Below are 18,705 nucleotides of genomic sequence, written 5' to 3' on the forward strand. Positions count from 1 at the left end.
AGCCACAAAATCACACACCAGTTGCGCACACAACGTTCGCTCAAATAAACACACTCACCGTTGTAGTACTGCGTTTCGCGTTTTGAAGTTCAAGGACTAAAGCGGGGTACAGCGACGTCCAAAACAATTCTACGCATATCACCGGAACGAACAGGCCGAGTACCTAACACTTCAGAGCAGTACATCACATTTTCAACGGCCCCTCTGGCTAAAAGCCGGAATAATATCATAACAATATACACATCCCTCCCGAGTCATCCTATCCTTCGACGTTACACGCCCTATTCATAAAAAGTGCCGTTAAATAAACAGCGAATCAAAATAATATTTCTACCAATCCAGTGTTGTCCCTTGAGACACTCTTGAGTATGAGTAAGAACTGTGTACCGTCTGTGAAATTTTACTTAATGACCACGTGAATTAGCAATCACGAAACCTGCTGATCCACTTAAACAAATCAAAAACCAAACGACCTTGAACATGCTCATCTTAATAATTTTTTAATATCGTCTATATATGACTATCTGTCGCTGTTAGTAACTGTTTAGTTAATGAAGAACGTCGAGAAAATAATTGGGTCACGTCTCCCTGACAAAAACAAAACTATACGAACAGCAACAACAAAAATGAAACATGATTTTGAAGAATTTCTTAACTGTCTGTTGCTGCACAGCACAAAACTGACGAAGGATATTAAACCATAAGAACAGACATCATTTACTCATACGTACATAACCCCTCATCATACTAAAACTTTACTCACTAAATCACAATTAAAGAATTTGGCTTTGAAATAATTTTTGGCGCATTTGTTCGTTCTTTTCAGCGTTTATTTCCCTTCGTCGTTTGAATACAAAAATAACGGAGTTTCCCATTCTCAGTTTGTGCAATGTTTTGTGATCGCGTTCTTTTGTTATTTTTGGCAGTTAACATTAATTTACTTCCACTAGTCAAACGTGTTTTTTATAAAGGGCATCGAATGCTTCGGTCTGTCTATTAGTGCGCCGCAAGACCAATCAAACTGGAAGAATATATAAATGTTGTACTACATAACACAAGAGCAACATAATAATAATACTATTAAATTAATTTATTTAAATGCTTGACAACAGCCAGATAAAGCCAATAACAGTCAAGTACTGAACAACAGTACGGGATAAAATATAATATAATAATTAAATTAATTTTAACAATAATAAAAGTAAAACATTACAAATACAAAAAACAAACAAATTAAACTAAATATTAGATACTAGCCAAGCCTTGGTGGAAGTTTTCTCCAAGAAGGGCCCGATAATTTTCGGGTGTTACTTTGCCAGCGATTAAACTAGGACGAACAGATCGCGTGGCTGAAATAGCTCAAAGTACCTCACATCTATGAGATTTGCAAGCTGTTCTGTTTCCACAGACAACAACGATGCTATTATCACCGGTCCAAGCACTCGTATTACGGAAATTTGTACCAACCTGTTTAGTGATGACCAGCCTCGACAGTTCCTGCAACTCAATTTCCTTCTTAAATCGTCGTGCTCTTGAATCACACTACCAGTTGAATAAAATTATTTCACTATAAGTACATGCTGTCCCAACGTGTACGCCATATTCTCAAACTATGGTTCAGAAAGTTTACACTGGCGGCGACACACTTTGCCAAGCCTACGTTGGTACAAGTTACCAACATAATTATTATGCTGCTTGCAGAATTTTAGTTAATATATGAAACTTAAATTGAAGCATTCATTACTGATCCAACTGTCCTCACGTTACCCAAGGCAGTGTCTTGTATAAATACTCTGTACTTGGGGAAAATACGTCTAAAAATTGGTTGTATGACTTCTAGATCACAGGGCAGCCACAGACTGACTACTCAACCAGTTATCCAGGAGTTGTGTGTTACGACCACTAATAACCGCCTAGAAATAAATATCTGGGAGTGAAGAAGGCGATTTCGATTTCCTTAACGTCACAGTATATAAAATATACTACTGTTACGTCAATATTAAATATCCCATACTCAATATAAACTTCTGAAACACGAACCATAACGAAAGGACACTCTGCATTATTTAATCCTTTCTCAGAAGTTATGTGCCTGGACGAGTCGTATACTAATAATTTCACAGTAAAGACGTAGGTTTGACTCCTGTACCTAAATAATTCGTACAACCTCTTCAGCACAAATATATACCTAAATTGAAATATCATAAGCAAGTTCTACATATTTTGTTCATAAGAGACATTTGTTCTTAAACATTAAATTGTGTGCTGCCTAGTTTTTAATTCGCTATTTTATCGCATCATTTAATTTCAACAAACAATACATCATATTTTAATGCAACAAAAGGATTTTTGTGTAAATTAGAAACAAAAATGACCGTACGAAAAATAACAAATATTGATCACAATTACATTTAACATAATACATTAATTACATTTTACGCGAGTTTCTAAAGCCACCTGTTATTTCATCATGTCCGTCGTCTTTCAGAAAACAACGCCGTAACAAGCTGACCGATATCGATCAGATACGGCGAAACTACGCCAAATTTCACAAAGATATATTGGTTACGATTTACTTTCGTTCATTTCACTTGTGTATCCTTTAACATACTTTAACAACATTCGCTGTACAATGTCCTGTTGTTATCCTCTACAAATTTCATTCATTTTATTTCATTTTAAGAGTCGCTTAAAGGCACAACAAATATCTTTCTTTCTTTGTACTTTAACTCAATATAACTGGATAAATTACAAGTACCTTCATCATGTTCGGGAGAATCCGTAACTGGACCCTCTCTGAAATAAGCAGAGTCAATTTCACGTCATCACACCTTATTTAATATGCACTTCAATATTACATTCCGCTTATGCCTAAGTCTGTCAAGCGGTCTCTCCTCATGCATTTCACACGCCCCCCAATATATATACCATCCCATACACATCAAACAGAACTGAAGACCACAAACTGTCCTGGCTCCAGTTGTTCGTAGGTTTCTTCAGTTACTCCAAAGAAATACCGGGATATTACTTTGTGCTTTCCAGTCCATATACAAAACTACCATCTGACTTTTTTAAACGAATTCACCTTGCAGCTGGTATTTAGATAAGCGGATATTCATTCACAAATCCCTCACAACACACAAAGTTTTGTTACGCTTCATTGCTTTAATTCCAAAATACATAAATATTAAATTTACTTCTCAAGTCCTGGCCCTGGGTCTGAATAAACATAAACGGGTATCCTACAACCCAGCACTGTTAATACAGATGTGTAACTCTGTGTGCTTTCCCCACATCGTGTTGATCGTTACAGCAAACAGCACCTCCCCCCCCCCCCAACATCCATAACGAAAAACGAAACATTGTAAACTCTGCAGAATCGATTTCCGGCGTAAAGAGGCGAGTTCACCTCGCAAGATGAAACTCAGAACTGGATGCACCCATTTTACATGTTTCAGACCTACACGATGTCAAATATTACATTACCCATTGTCGTAATTGTCTCGTAAAAAAAACAATATAACGTTAAGAATTCTTAAATCTCACAATATAGCTTTATTTTGAGACAGATAAAGGTTGGTCCTTTTCCTGCGAGATGCATTATCTCCCATTTACGTACACGTTCCTCTCCTACCCTGTTTTCAGATATTTTGACTAAAGTGTTGTATCATATCTCACACACGTTTGTTATATGCCACGCACTTTTAATGATCTTTTACTCCATTACCTTAATAACATTTACCGGAGAGTATAAACCATTAAATTTCTCGTTATGCAATTTCCCTCAATTATCCTGCAACGGTTTCTTCGTTTATCCAATACAATTCAATGATTAAACCCACAATACGCAGACAGTTCTGTACGTTCATGTTGAGGCCAAAACGTGCTTCGTGTTGGGTTTCAGGTTGTGCTGTTGTTCTGTAGCTCCTCGTTTGTTCTGTAAAGTAGTAATCTCCAGGGTTGAATAAGAAACGAACCGTGTTTCAACAAAATGAGATTTCTCGTAGCTGAACTATATGATGAGGAAAGTTAGTAAAATGGACAAAAAAACAGAGAAAGCAAAAGCATGTAAAGTATTGTTCCCGGAATAAAAACGTGGGAATAAATTCTGTGTTAGCAGAGTTCTCACTTTCTCAAGAGAAATTGTTAGACTTCTGTAATGAAATCTAAATCCACATGCTCTATTTTTAAAATAAAATCACTTCTTTTAGTAGCATCTAGAACAAGGCCGAGAAGACACGCCGAGAAAGAAAACGAGTTTCGATCAACTGTCCTAATAGCAAACCGACCCAAATTCTGACAATAATATCTCCTCAACGTGGCATAAGCTTCTGTAGAAATGAACAATCCGTTTGTGGACGTTCCCCTGTTCGAATCCCTGTAACACAGATGCGCCTCTCGAAATAGAAACGTTTCTATTCAACAAGTCTACATACAATTTAAGAAATAATTAAATTATCGTCCAGAAATCTGTATTACCAAGTCTGGTGCGTCAATAGGGCGCATGCCTCAATGCCCATGGCAACTGTTTTTAGCGTTTTTACTCCTTCGCCCAGAAATAAATCCTCTAACGGGTTTCATGTCCGTCTACAGCGACGCCACAGAGTACTAGAAGAGGACTCATTAGTTCCTTAAGAAGCCTTAAATTTTTATGACAAAGGCAGGCAAAGAGGTACGAATTCTTTGCCACTAAACGGAGTTTCTCATTCAGCAAGTCCTCAGAAAGCGGCTAAGTATTATAAACACACCTAAGAGGAAACTGACTCCTCGGAGTAGAGTCCTTGAGAAGTGAAATTAGTCAAGAAATTACCAGCATCCTCTGGAGTCTAAAGGTTCATCGCAGTGTTCACAAGAGCCCACAGGCCCCTACCATAAAGCAGACGTATCCAGTCCACGCCATATCATTTCTCTGACATTTATTTTAATATTATCCGCCAATCTATGTCCAGGTCTTCCGACTAAAAGTGTACTCACTTTTAAATAATGAGGTCAAAGAACGGTATGAAATTTCATAACAAAATGTAACCTAGCGGTTGGCACAACCATCAGTAACGGTGCGCCGTAATTTCTAGGCAATTTCTTCGACATTACTGCGCAGCGTGTAGTCGACATGCTGGGGTTACATACTACTGCATTAAGTGATCGCACTTCCGTTGTAATTGTCTGAATTTGAAATTTATATTACAGAATTACAACTCTGATATACAACTTTATTACGTCAACAGGAGTCGTGTAGTCTCGCAGAAAATGATTGAAGTTTCAGAGGTACTTACTGATTCCATCATCAGGGCGATTGCCCTCATGATGGAGATAGCACCTCTGAAACTTCGATCATTTTCTGCGAGATTGTAAGACACAACATTCCATAAAACAGCAATTTTGATTTACTACTAAGATCAAATCAAACAAAATTAGATGGGCGAAACGCATAATAGGATGAGAAATACATATAATATTTAGACAGTAGAAATTCTGAACATAACATACTAGTTCTAAAACACACTCGAAAATGGAAGCATAACATTTAAGTTGTCCTTACAAACTCGGCATGAAGGTATGGATTGGATTCATCTGCCTCAAAATAATGCCCGATGGCTGTCTCCTGTGAACATGATGGCAAACCTTCAGTTTTTACAAAATACAGTAAATTTTCAGAACAGTTACGCGACCATAATATTTTTAAGAAGGGTTTATTCATGAGTTACGAACGAGACACAAATCGATTGTGGTTGCGAGGTGAAACGATATAATGTTTAAATGAACCTAATTATTTGTGAATGTGATCGCGGCGGACGCTAGGGATATTTGCAACGTTTCAATTATTGAAGTGAATGACACCATACATATAATTTAATATCGATTAGAATTATGAATATTAATTAAGGAACACATGAAAACAATAGAGACAGCACAAATTCTTTTCCACAAAGCGATGTGAGAGTACGACGAGACAGATCATAAACGTAATAAAAATATTTGACAAAAAATAGCCGAAAACCGAACTCAAGATTGATCAAGGTGGATATGTCAAGGACGAGTGACAAAAGCCCTCATGAAATTTTAACCCTTTGAAATGGAATAAGGCAAGGGCTTAATATGTAATGACGACGATGATTTTTGTCATAACTTATAATTTATGAAAATCAAGGTTATTTCAAAGCAATACCTCAATGACCCCTACAGCAGATAAGATGATGCTAATCTGCATGAATATTAAACAATGCTCGAACAGACGAGTTGACGGATTTAACTAGACTTCAAAATGTAACAGGTCGCATGAGAATACGTCAAGAGTTCTAATCCCCAGACGGAACAAGCTGTCACCGTCTCTTCTTGTAGATCTGACAGACTGCAACATGGCATCTCACGCAGTATATTCAAGGCGGCCATGTTGAAATGAAGATTTCGATTTAAAACAGAAGATATGCGTTGTGGAGAATATTTTGAATTAAATACACCATCGAAATTCATAATTAATTTTTCGAAGGTGGATTTGGTCAGATTATATTATAATTTTCATAAAATACGACCCACCCCTAACTTCAATAAACACATTCGATCTTAACTGGAAACAGTTGAACGGAGAATATACGTCAGATAGATATATTACCTACCTACTTATACTACAATAGTGACTAGCTAGGGGCTGGACGACCGAGGTTCGATCCCCGACGGGGGCAGAGGATTTTTCCTCTAGCCTCTGGGGCCCACCCAGTCTCCTCTCCAATGGGTACCGGGGTCCTTTCCCGGGGGTAAAGCCGGCCGGGGCGTGATGCTGACCACTCACCCCCATCTAGTGCTGGGGTCAAGGAAAGGAGGAGCTATACCTCCTCTCACCCCAAACGCCTACATGGCGCATAGCAGGACAAACTTTACTTTTTACTTATACTACAAAAGTAAACAAAGTATGGAGGATAGTCATACCTCAGGAGTTTATAACACTCAACTGGACAAAAGTATATCTCTGCGTTTCGCAGAACCCGAGGATTCTTTACCGCCACTGAACTTTATCGTGCGAGACTCACATCCGTTACTGATACAGAACGGTCTTGTAAGACGTAATTCTCTTTTGGCTGGCATTCTTTTTCCTCTGTTTTGTTTCTGACGTATCAAAAAAAAAATTACTTCTTTCTTTCGGATCGTCGCAACTTTTCACAAATACAACGCACAAACAATGTGAACACAGCTTCACAGAAAACAAATAGGCCTATCTCCTGGGACGCTTCTGACGCCATTTTCTTCTTCCTTGAGCTCTTGATTTATTACAGGTTGCCTCATGATCCTTTGTATTCTTGATTTCGTAACCACCCACTTCCCTCTCCTCGCAGCTTCCATCTAAATAATGGCTGATGAGAAACTGCACGTAACTGGCATAACAAAAGGATTAAGTAACTGACGAACCACAGGTTATCTTTAGGACACACAACAAACGCGTTTCAGGTAGGCGAGACTTTACTCTCACGTCGACAAGTATAAAGATTACTGTGTAAGATTTGAAGTTTTCATAGCGGTAAGTATGAAGATTTCTAAGATAATATAGTTGCGTATATTGTGAAACCATATATTAATTAATTATTCAGTTTTGGTCCGTCTAATCACAATTCAAATTTAAAATTTACAATTAAGATAATTAAAATATCATTTGATGTTCCTCATCGATTGTTCGATGAGGAACATCAAATGATATTTTAATTATCTTAATTGTAAATTTTAAATTTGAATTGTGATTAGACGGACCAAAACTGAATAATTAATTAATGAAGATTTCTGTCTTATGGGACTACCCTGTACAGTCTGACAAGTTTACCGAAGTATCGGAGACACAGCCTCCATTATCATGGTCACCCATCGTCCTGATGATGAAGGCATGAAGCATATCTAAAATTTTGGTAAATTTAAACAAGAATATAAGGCGAAACATCCTAGAAGAGTTAATTTTAATCTCTTAATTCCGAATAACTTCAAAATTCTGATGTTACAAAAAATCTAGGGGATGTGAAGTATCGCGACGAGTTAATGCCAGGTGATAAACGCATGACTGTATGTCTCTGTCGTCAGATGGAGCTAGTGGTCGAATATACAACAGATGGACGGACGGGGACGACCACAAATTTCTCCTTCGTCTCCGTGTATCTAGAGATTTCGATGACCTACCACATACGTGATCCTACGAGTCCAATACGAAATCCTGCTTTCTTGTTCCTTGGAATCTGTCCCTTGGGACAGGAACATAACAGTAGGATATCCGAAAGTTTCCTTTACTCAAGGGATAGACAAGCAATATCTCAATGCCACTTTAGTCAAAATCGCTTCTAAAGTTTATGTACTTATTCTGGTTAACGCCTAGACATTTCAATAAAATGAAACACAGATATGAAAATAAAAGTATAAAAGGCATGAGAACGGTATTTGAACACAAATTTATAACAGACACCACTGAGCATCATACACGGTCTTCCTTGAAAAGTTAATAATTACGCAGCTAGCCAAGAAATGCACGGCGATTTATGAAACCAGCAGCTACCTGCTACTGAGTCGCAAATATTCAAACGAAAGTGGTCCTTACGGTTTCTGAACAGTTTCTGTGGTACAGCGAACACAATATCGTTGACTGCTGAAGAATTTCTAAAGGACGGGCAAAGCCAGACTTCTAAAACGGCGCCATAAGGAAGAAGAAATTGTGGAAGGTGGCGAGGTGATAAAAAATCCTTTCCTACGTTTCTATGATACTGAAGTGCCTGACGTGAAGCCTCTACGTGCGGCCAGTTCGGAGTCACTGCACGTCAGCCAGTGGCTGAAGACTTCTTCGCCAGCAAACGAAAATGAATTACTTCTGACCTTTAAGATCGGCAAAATAATAAAAGGAATCTAAACCGAAGACATGTAACGAGAACATGGGAATCAAAAGGAATGGAGCATGAAGGAGTCACATGTATCCAAATAAAAATGCTGTATTCCTCTCTTAATTTCTTTATATCTTTACATTATATTCGCTGGTTCCTACTTTTTCTCGCTTTCAGCCCTTCGACCGATCTATCTGGCAGTGCTCCATACGAAAAGGCAAATACCATCTAAGAGCTTCAACTTGAAATTAATGACTCTTTTTCAAACCTACAATTTAACCCCCATGTTAATTGTTTCAAATTGCGTCTATTGTCTACAAAGCAGGATAAACAGCTCTAGTTTTGCACTGGTAATTGTTCTGTTTTCAACTCTTCTTAAGGTCATACGAGTACGTAATGATCGCCCTTTGCTTGCTACATTTCCTCTAGTAATGACCGTGTCGATTACAAACTCAGCAGAGCAGAGTCCTTCTTGAGACGCTTACGGCCAATTACTCCGAAGTGGCATTCTTTCTTTAAAATTTTACGTCCAGAAATGTGTATACAGATGTCATATTCCAAATGATCTTCCCCGATCTCATTATCCTAATAATATTTACTGAAGATCAAATATTATGAAAATAAGTGCTTAACGTATATTATATGTTACACTAAAATTTATTGCGTTCATTCGTCATACGTTCTGACACATCGCGTGTATGCCTCTGTGATCGCAGTAGATAGAGTAAGAAAAATTACTGTGTACCTAATTTAATCTAAGCTTTAATGCATATCACATTATGCTATTACTGTAAATGTTGTAATAAATAAATATTTAATTACTATGTATCATTGAATGTCTCAGAAACGCTAAATAATTAATAAAATTTAAAGTTATATTCATTCCATAAAAGCTAGGATGCATTAGTTTAATTTGTATGTACAAGCGAAAATGAATCCTAGGAGACGATCAAATATTTGCAGAAACGTTTGTTTAAAACGGAGTGGTTTTGAATGACAAAAAGGCTCGTCTGTGGTTTGTAGAGGTGGTCACTGGTGGAAAGGCGGAATGTAGTTTTGTTAGTGAATCAGAAATAATCAAATAATACACGTAACTCACATTAAGTTTCGTCAGCCTACAGAAACATAATTGTGTGACAGTTTATAGGGAAAATATAACACAAATTAAGGCATTACACACAATATCAGGCGTTTTAAAACACAGCTAAGTGGATGCAACGAGTGTAATTGTCATACCAAGACGATTTCAGGGTATGCAACAAATTATAGTTCAAAGAACTATAACACTTCTGCATAAGGAATGTCGACCAACTGCAAACTAAGCAGACAAAGTGTAGAAAAGGTTTCATATATCGTGCTGGATATAAAAGTGTATGAATATAATTTTCTTGTCGTATCTGACCAATGCGAGAAGCGCCCAGGCTTGATAAGATTTCCAATAGTTTCGCAGTTCAAATAAAAAATCAATTGAAATTGTAGTAGTTTGTACGCTGTTTTAAACTCCTGGTTAGTTTACAGTAAATCGATACTGGCCAGAGTTGAATAGGTAAAATATTTAGATTGAAAAAGGCACTTGCTATTTCGTATCCCTGAAATTCTGTCGATATTGGAGCAGGTAATTTTAAGTCGCGAAAGGACACAGCAAAATATAACCACTACACACGGGGTACAAGTGCATGGCTTTGCAGGTAGAACGAAACCTACCGTTCACATGCTCTTCCATACAACACAAAAGAGCTATTATGAACTCGGCATGAGATTATATTTGAGATTTTTTTACTTTATATTCTTTAATTAAGCAAATATTTTTTGTTACAAAACATTATTTAATTTTAATATCTGTATTTTCCTTTGTAAAGCAAAGCACTCAAACTTACTATGTACATTTACTTATATAAAAAGCAGCATAATAAATGTTTACGTTCACGCTTCACAGCCTCTAATTTCTGTTACCTTGTTATCCTTTTAAAAAAAATCATGTTTTTAAGAACTGCTTTACAGTTTCCCGTCATTCTTTAAGGGAAAATTTCTAAGAAAAAACACATTATTTTCATACCTTCATATTACTAATAAAGGAAATGGTTGCACCACCTCTGAATAAAAGATCCAATCTTGTCTTCATAATATTAAAAAGAACAATCAGCAGAAAGAAAAATACACTGGGAGAAATATGTAAAAAAAATCTGCGTGGTCGTACCAATTTTAAATGCGAAGTAAAACAATTCCTTTACAAGCCAACATATTGGCACAGACGTAAATTTTGTTTACTGTATGAAGGAATTTTAAGCTACTGATATTTAGAGGACACTAAGTTGTAACATATTCAAATAACAATGTTAAGGAAACTGTTGACAGCTAACAGCGTATATACAGACTGCACATAAACATTTTATAATTGACAATGTACCATCATCCAAAGCAAAATGGAATTCTGTGTTTCAGAACAAATTTTGTTCTGAAACAAATAACTATTATATTCTGCGTTACGTTACACCACCGTCAGAACCCTTCAAAATCTACAGGCTCACAATTTAAAAACCAATTATAACAAATAATTTAAACGTAGTCTATCCGTTCCTGAACATTTTTAGTATGACGTCATAAATTCGTTATTACGTATTTTTCATCAAAAATATTCATACATATTCAGAATATCTTAAGCATAATGTCTGTTAAGAATGATTCACCGTTTATCATAATAATTCTTACGCCGTGTAGTCTGGTGGAACCTTACTGGCGTTTCAGAGGTGATTACTACCTCCATCATCAGGGCGAAATATGACATACAATTAACAAATTAATCTTTATAACTGTAAAGTGTGGCAAAGGTTACTTTGTGGTACGGACTTAGCCACAGAATTAATTTTTTATATTAACCTTTTGTATTTCCAAACCAAATTTCAAAGAATGTGAAAGCCACGGCACTTTAACAGACAGACCTACACAGGGCGCATGCGTAACAGGCGTGAACATTCGTGACCAAGATACATGTCGAATCAATTTTACAGAAGCTTAAAAGGTTGAGTGTACCACAAGAGAAGAGGCAAGCCAGAAATGTCTGACGCTGAATTTTTTATTTGCACCAGACTATAAATGACGAGCTTATAGACTTCTGATATCAATTATGTACAACATTTCATTCGAGTAGGCGAGTAGCATAGTACGGACTCTCAAGGATGGCTTTCGCATTCTGAACACGCGTTCGGCTGTCACTGAATAATTCACATCTGTGCCACTTCGCATTGATCTATTGTAGTAGCAATCTCGTGGAAAATTTGCTTACAAAACCTCCCTTACATCACCGACAATAATAACGTTACGTTTAACCCTTTAAACCCCGATGATAACAACATATACAACCTGTTCTAACTATAAATAACTCTGCATTACCCACTCACTGTATTTATGGGTGTCGTCTGATTAACACAGTAAACGCCGATTATGTCCTTAAACATATCAACCAATTAATCTCTTTAATTAAAACGCGTTGTATTTCTTTGAGGTACGGATTGAATTCTTACGGCTTCTGGTAGCAAAGTATTTAATTGTGGCAGAAGGTCACGTGATTCTGAAGTCTCTGTATGAATGATGCAATGTACAAAGTTCATCTGAGGAGTAACTTGGTTGACTTCAGGCCGAAAGCCTTTCTTGTATCCTGTCGAAGCTGATGAAGCTCCAGTAGTTCGGATGCCGATACAACCCGAACAAGAAATATCTTCTGATGTGATACAGAGATCAGAGTCTTGAACATTACACTTCCTGTCGACCTCACTGTGAGCGGTCGACAGAACATGAAACCTTCATGAGAGTTTTTTTTCAGGCTATATACCTGACAAACACAAATAGTAGTAATAGTTTGAAGATTTCCGTCTTCTGCGCTGTGTAGTCTGGTCGATGTTAACCAACGTTTCAGAGGTCATCCTGCCTCCATCATCAGGGCGATGAAGATTTCCGTCTTCTGGGTTGTTGCGCTGTGTAGTCTGGTCGATGTTAACCAACGTTTCAGATGTCATCCTGCCTCCATCATCAGGGCGATGAAGATTTCTGTCTTCTGGGTTGTTGCGTTGTGTAGTCTGGTAGATGTTTACCAACGTTTCAGATATCATACTGCCTCCATCATCAGGGCGATGAAGATTTCTGTCTTCTGGGTTGTTGCGCTGTGTAGTCTGGTCGATGTTAACCAACGTTTCAGAGGTCATACTGCCTCCGTTATCAGGGCGATGAAGATTTCCGTCTTCTGGGTTGTTGCGCTGTGTAGTCTGGTCGATGTTAACCAACGTTTCAGATGTCATCCTGCCTCCATCATCAGGGCGATGAAGATTTCTGTCTTCTGGGTTGTTGCGTTGTGTAGTCTGGTAGATGTTTACCAACGTTTCAGAGGTCATACTGCCTCCGTTATCAGGGCGATGAAGATTTCCGTCTTCTGGGTTGTTGCGCTGTGTAGTCTGGTCGATGTTAACCAACGTTTCAGATGTCATCCTGCCTCCATCATCAGGGCGATGAAGATTTCTGTCTTCTGGGTTGTTGCGCTGTGTAGTCTGGTAGATGTTTACCAACGTTTCAGATGTCATACTGCCTCCATCATCAGGGCGATAAAGATTTCTGTCTTCTGGGTTGTTGCGCTGTGTAGTCTGGTCGATGTTAACCAACGTTTCAGAGGTCATACTGCCTCCGTTATCAGGGCGATGAAGATTTCCGTCTTCTGGGTTGTTGCGCTGTGTAGTCTGGTCGATGTTAACCAACGTTTCAGATGTCATACTGCCTCCGTCATCAGGGTGATGAGTATGAAGATTTCTGTCTTCTGGGTTGTTGCGCTGTGTAGTCTGGTAGATGTTAACCAACGTTTCAGAGGTCATACTGCCTCCATCATCAGGGCGATGAAGATTTCTGTCTTCTGGGTTGTTGCGCTGTGTAGTCTGGTCGATGTTAACCAACGTTTCAGATGTCATCCTGCCTCCATCATCAGGGCGATGAAGATTTCTGTCTTCTGGGTTGTTGCGCTGTGTAGTCTGGTCGATGTTTACCAACGTTTCAGAGGTCATACTGCCTCCATCATCAGGGCGATGAGTATGAAGATTTCTGTCTTCTGGGTTGTTGCGCTGTGTAGTCTGGTCGATGTTAACCAACGTTTCAGAGGTCATACTGCCTCCGTCATCAGGGTACAACAACCCACAGGACATATCTTCATACTCACCGCTGTGAAAACCTAAAATCATACTTAGTGATAGTTTGTCTTTGATGTCTTATGGCATTGATTCAATTTGTCTATAACGGTATCATTAGAAAGAAATTTCTTTAATTACTTAGTCGTACTTTTCACATTATAAAATTTCACACATTTCCATGGCTGTTGGTAGCAGCAATGTCTCTCCAATGACGTGAGACTCATTACTCTTAGCAATTAATATGCGACCTCAGATGAGGCTAGAAGTGTTTCTGTGGAAGTAATGACTTTTCATTAAATCTGGCTGTTTCCGCATTTCTAGAAATTTTCATTCAAATAATTCTAGTGGCTTCTTCGCAACAGAGGCGTGTCTTGTGAACTGCCTCGGCAGATTTCTTGCATTTGAACTATCGTCTGTCTCAAATTCGATTACCGACACGAACATGTCCGTTTCCGGCTGCATACGTCTGTACTTTAGCTAACCACAAGGTCTGAGGACATCGTCCTGACGATGGAGGCAGTAAGCACCTCTGAACCGCCTTTAAACGTCTACCCGACTATACGGCGCACCATCTCAGAATACAGCCCTCTTGACATTGCGGAATTAAGTTTTCAATTAAATTGGATAACAACGATGGACACTTCACATCAAGCGTTTTCGCGCTCTGGTTGGGAAATGACGTCATCCTGGAGAAATTCCCGGCCATTCAAATAGGTCAAAGGCCAAATTATGATTTTGCATCAGTGGCAACAGTTGGTAACAAACCCTGGACTTTTAATATTAGGCCAGATCGCTATTCCAGCCGGGTAATTCTCAGGCTATTCACAAAGTTCGGAGGTCAAATTATGGTTACTGCCTGCCCTGGGTCTATAGGGCAGGTCCTAGACCCCCTTCCCACTCTTAGACTGCAGACAAAGGCTGAGATCGAACCAGAACCTTTAGAGTGCAAGACTAGTATTCTAACTACTAAACAGGTTAGGTCCAGAATCGATCTCTTTATGGCACTTTTTACGCATTCCTGCGGGAGTCAACGAATTTCCGAGTGAGGAATTCCTCGCCGGAGGATTTCCGGCCATTCACAAAGATCAAAGTTTGGGGTATGCCCGTCAGAGCACCCAAATCAGGAAATGAATTAACACGATATTTTACTGATAACAAAATGATTACTGTACGATTGTACGTCTTTACTCTAAAAAGTCCTGTTTCGAACACTCGACCGAACAAAGATGTCTGAATTCCCTAGCAACGATACAGCTCATGGACATACGCATAAGGTTGTGGAGACAAGTTACGTAATTTCCTCTGACGTATGAATGTGACCTACTACAGTATGTGGACTGCTTCATGATATCATAAACAACACATATGAGCTGTTCTTCTTTCATTGGATAGAACTACTGTTTTGTGGCAGTGGCACTGAAAGCTCTACCATCAATACGCAGTTACGTTTGTGGACTACACACGCCATCAACGAAATAACGGTCTGAGGTTCTCAACGGCGATGAGTGTGTTCTTATGGGCTGTGGCGCCAAAAAGATTCGGAGGTAGATACGGACGTTTCGGACAAACATACCGTCTCCATCTTCAAGGTTAAAGTTGAGGTGCTCAGAAATGTCGAGGTGAGGAGGCCACGAACTTCTCAGTCATCAAAATAATCAGAAACTGCATCACGGAGTTCATAACAGCCTGACAATTGACTCTATCCTGAGCGAAGTTCATACGGTCCAAAACCTCACACTATATTTGTTTACATTTAAATAGTATCCATCCATGTACAGCTAGGTTTCTCAATGAACTCTTCCATTCAATATTTTTATTTTCCGTCTGTACACAAACTTAAAATAATGTTGTTTAAAATTATTTAAAATTATAACATTCTCAGTAGACGGTAAACTGCAACTCTGCAGTTTACCGTCTCTTAATATCGGACACACAACACATCATTTACAACCCGATATAAAACATCCAAGTACAACCTCCAAAATCAAAAGGAAAAGACAAAAAACTTAAAATTAAACAAAATAAAATTAAAATTAAACAAATTAAAATAATCAAATAAACGCAACGCAAAATGTACAACAGTTTTTAAAATATATTAAAATTGATAGACCTGATGATGATGTAATACACATTGAAACATGTCGTCGATACAAAAAATGTAACAAGATGCAGTGTCTACTGAGAATGTTATAATTTTAAATAATTTTAAACAACATTATTTTAAGTTTGTGTACAGACGGAAAATAAAAATATTGTATCAATAAAACACAAACATGACGCAATTAAGATATAAATTATATAATCTTCCATTCAAGTTGTTATTTGAAACCTTCTGTGTTCTTCTGAATTAGTCCTAGATAAATTTAGGCCAAATCTGTACTAACAATTTAATTTTTTCCGATCGTGGTGTATCGCCGACCCGAAGCGTCTGGTATTAAATCGTACTGCTACAGTTCATAGCTTGCATTAAACACTAAATCAATTAAAATAAAATTAATGACGATACTTTCCAACAATTTGAGGTAAAATGTGGTTCTTCAGACTTGTCTGCCAGCATCGTACATTTCATATTTAGAATATCACTTCTTCAAATAATGTTGCACAGAAATTCTTTTTAACACTGCAACCAAACGTAAACTTAGCTATGTGTGGACGTCATTGTAAGCATTCTCCCCGTCCCTCGTCCCCCCTCCCATCATCTATACATAATCACTACATGCATTGGGCTACAGGAAGCCCTCTATTAGAAGAATACTCATACGTCATACAAGTACTTAACTACAGACCCTGACTAAATCGGTATATGTAATATAGAAGAGTCGACTCTTATCTCGGGAGCGGCCATTGGGATTTCTGTTGTTGCGTTGTGATCCAATAATATCAATTCGCGACCCATGACAATTGCGTCAAAACTGATAACATTCAACTCAGAGTTAACAGGACAATAATGTGAACTTTTAGTTGTTCTTAAGGACAAAGTAGAACGTTTACTGGAGGATTTCCAACACACGTTAGTAGTAATTGGTTAAACTACGCAGAATGTAAACCTATGACGTGATATCAGTGCAAATGGAGCTTAAACATGTACGTAGTGTTAATGAAGAACAAGTAATTGCTTTTTCGTGTGGTGATTTAATATTCAATACTGAAACCAGTGAAGAAACAAGCGAAACTGATGTTGTAGGGGAAAATACAGTTTATTATAATAAAAGTGCCGAAGTTATTTGATCTCTGTTGTTCAAGGATCGATAGTGTATACACAGTTAAGTGTTTCAGCACTGAACAGGTATGCTTCCATTCAGTTTCTCTTATTGTGTTTCATGAATCTTCAATTTAAGTACACTTACACTTTGAATGTTACATTTTTATTACTATACACTATCCCCAATCTTGTGCATTATTTAAAGTTTTAAGTTTGGCTTTTACTATAATAATAATCATCATCATCTATGGTGCTTCGGCCCGTTTTCAGGCCATGACCTCCCCTGAGGTTTCGATAAAAATTTACTATAATAAAATCGCTATTCGAATTTATTCTTACTCTGCCTTTCAAGGACAAGATGGATGCATGTCCCGGCTTCAGTCCAATGTTCATGAGATCCACAAATCCTAATCATTGTGGATGGTAATTAAGAATTGATATCGATAATGAACATTACTGTTTTCTGGGATGTTATGTCCTGTAGTCTGATAGAAGTTTACCAATAAATGAGGCAAGAAGTACCTCTGAAACGTCGGTAAACATCTACTAGACAACATGGCGTTACAACACAGAAGACAGCCATCTTAGACTGAAGGTGTTTCTGAACTAAGCACTTAAGAGAATATTTGGACCTTAGTGAGGGGAAATAATGAGAGAACAGAGAAAAATACATATTGTGTACGCTTCACCAAATATTAATTTAAGATGACAGCGCAAGATAGATCTATGTAGCAACCCTGAGCAAGATGAGAAACGCATATATCGTTTGAGTATAAAATATGCAGAGGCCACTTTTGAAGATCTAGGTGTCGATGAGAGGATAATGAGGATAATATTAAAACTGATTTTTAAAGGAATACGGTGTGAGGATGTGAACTGGATAAAAACTGTTCAGGGCAGGGTCCAGTGACGGAATGTTGTGAGTCGGTAGCAACTGTCAGCTTCCCAAGAAGCACAATCAACGCTCAAAGAATTATTTATGTTTCAGTCTGAGTAAGGTGGTGCTCGGATCAGACGCCCTGATGGCCTAGGCAATTACACGGACCGAAGGCGTGAGAATGGCTACAGCAGGAGGTGGGGGCGGTGGAGGCGTGCTGGTGGCTGCGCTGTGGTGGATATGTCTGATGTGGGGGTGGGCGAACGTCGCATCCCAAAATCACCAGTGCCCTCCACATCACGACATTACTCCCTGCATCTGTACCGTCAAGAAGAACGGCCTTGATGTTCTGTGCGAGTTCACAGACCAGCAACACATCAGTCACACGATGTCTGTACTCAAAGGTTCCTCTGAAGTGATCTTCTACCTGAAACTCCGTCATAATACCCTGCCCAAACTGCAGGACTTTGTATTTCTCGGACTGGACATCCGTCACCTCACCATCCACAACAGCAGCCTTGCTGTGGTTGAGGTGTCTTCACTCAGCTCCCTGGGTACGTATCAGCAGCGACAATCAGAGAATTACAATCCAATTCTTCTGCCTAGCAACCAGGGTGA

The 18,705-nt window shown here is 38.4% G+C and overlaps 2 protein-coding genes across 7 annotated transcripts in view; one reads left to right on the forward strand and one right to left on the reverse strand.

Moving 5' to 3' along the window:
- LOC110836801 (tectonic-2) overlaps positions 1-18,705 on the reverse strand; it is a 134,477-nt gene that overhangs the window by 81,752 nt on the left and 34,020 nt on the right. The gene's annotated exons all lie outside the window — the stretch shown is intronic.
- Positions 1-18,705, forward strand: part of LOC110836803 (uncharacterized) — a 77,490-nt gene that overhangs the window by 42,900 nt on the left and 15,885 nt on the right. Inside the window, exons 1-2 of one of the 3 annotated variants that reach the window (XM_087349434.1) lie at positions 15,434-15,627; positions 18,199-18,641. In XM_087349434.1, coding sequence (XP_087205560.1) covers positions 18,269-18,641 — 373 coding nt within the window. In that variant the 5' untranslated portion in view covers positions 15,434-15,627; positions 18,199-18,268. Of the gene's footprint in view, positions 1-15,433; positions 15,628-16,822; positions 17,295-18,198; positions 18,642-18,705 lie in introns of those variants that run through there. The other 2 variants (XM_087349432.1, XM_087349433.1) reach the window with 2 other exon arrangements.

The sequence above is a fragment of the Zootermopsis nevadensis genome, unplaced genomic scaffold (genome assembly GCF_977971745.1).
Source record: "Zootermopsis nevadensis isolate Lab colony 2312 unplaced genomic scaffold, Znev_1.0 Znev_ptg000016l, whole genome shotgun sequence".
Taxonomy (NCBI): domain Eukaryota; kingdom Metazoa; phylum Arthropoda; class Insecta; order Blattodea; family Termopsidae; genus Zootermopsis; species Zootermopsis nevadensis.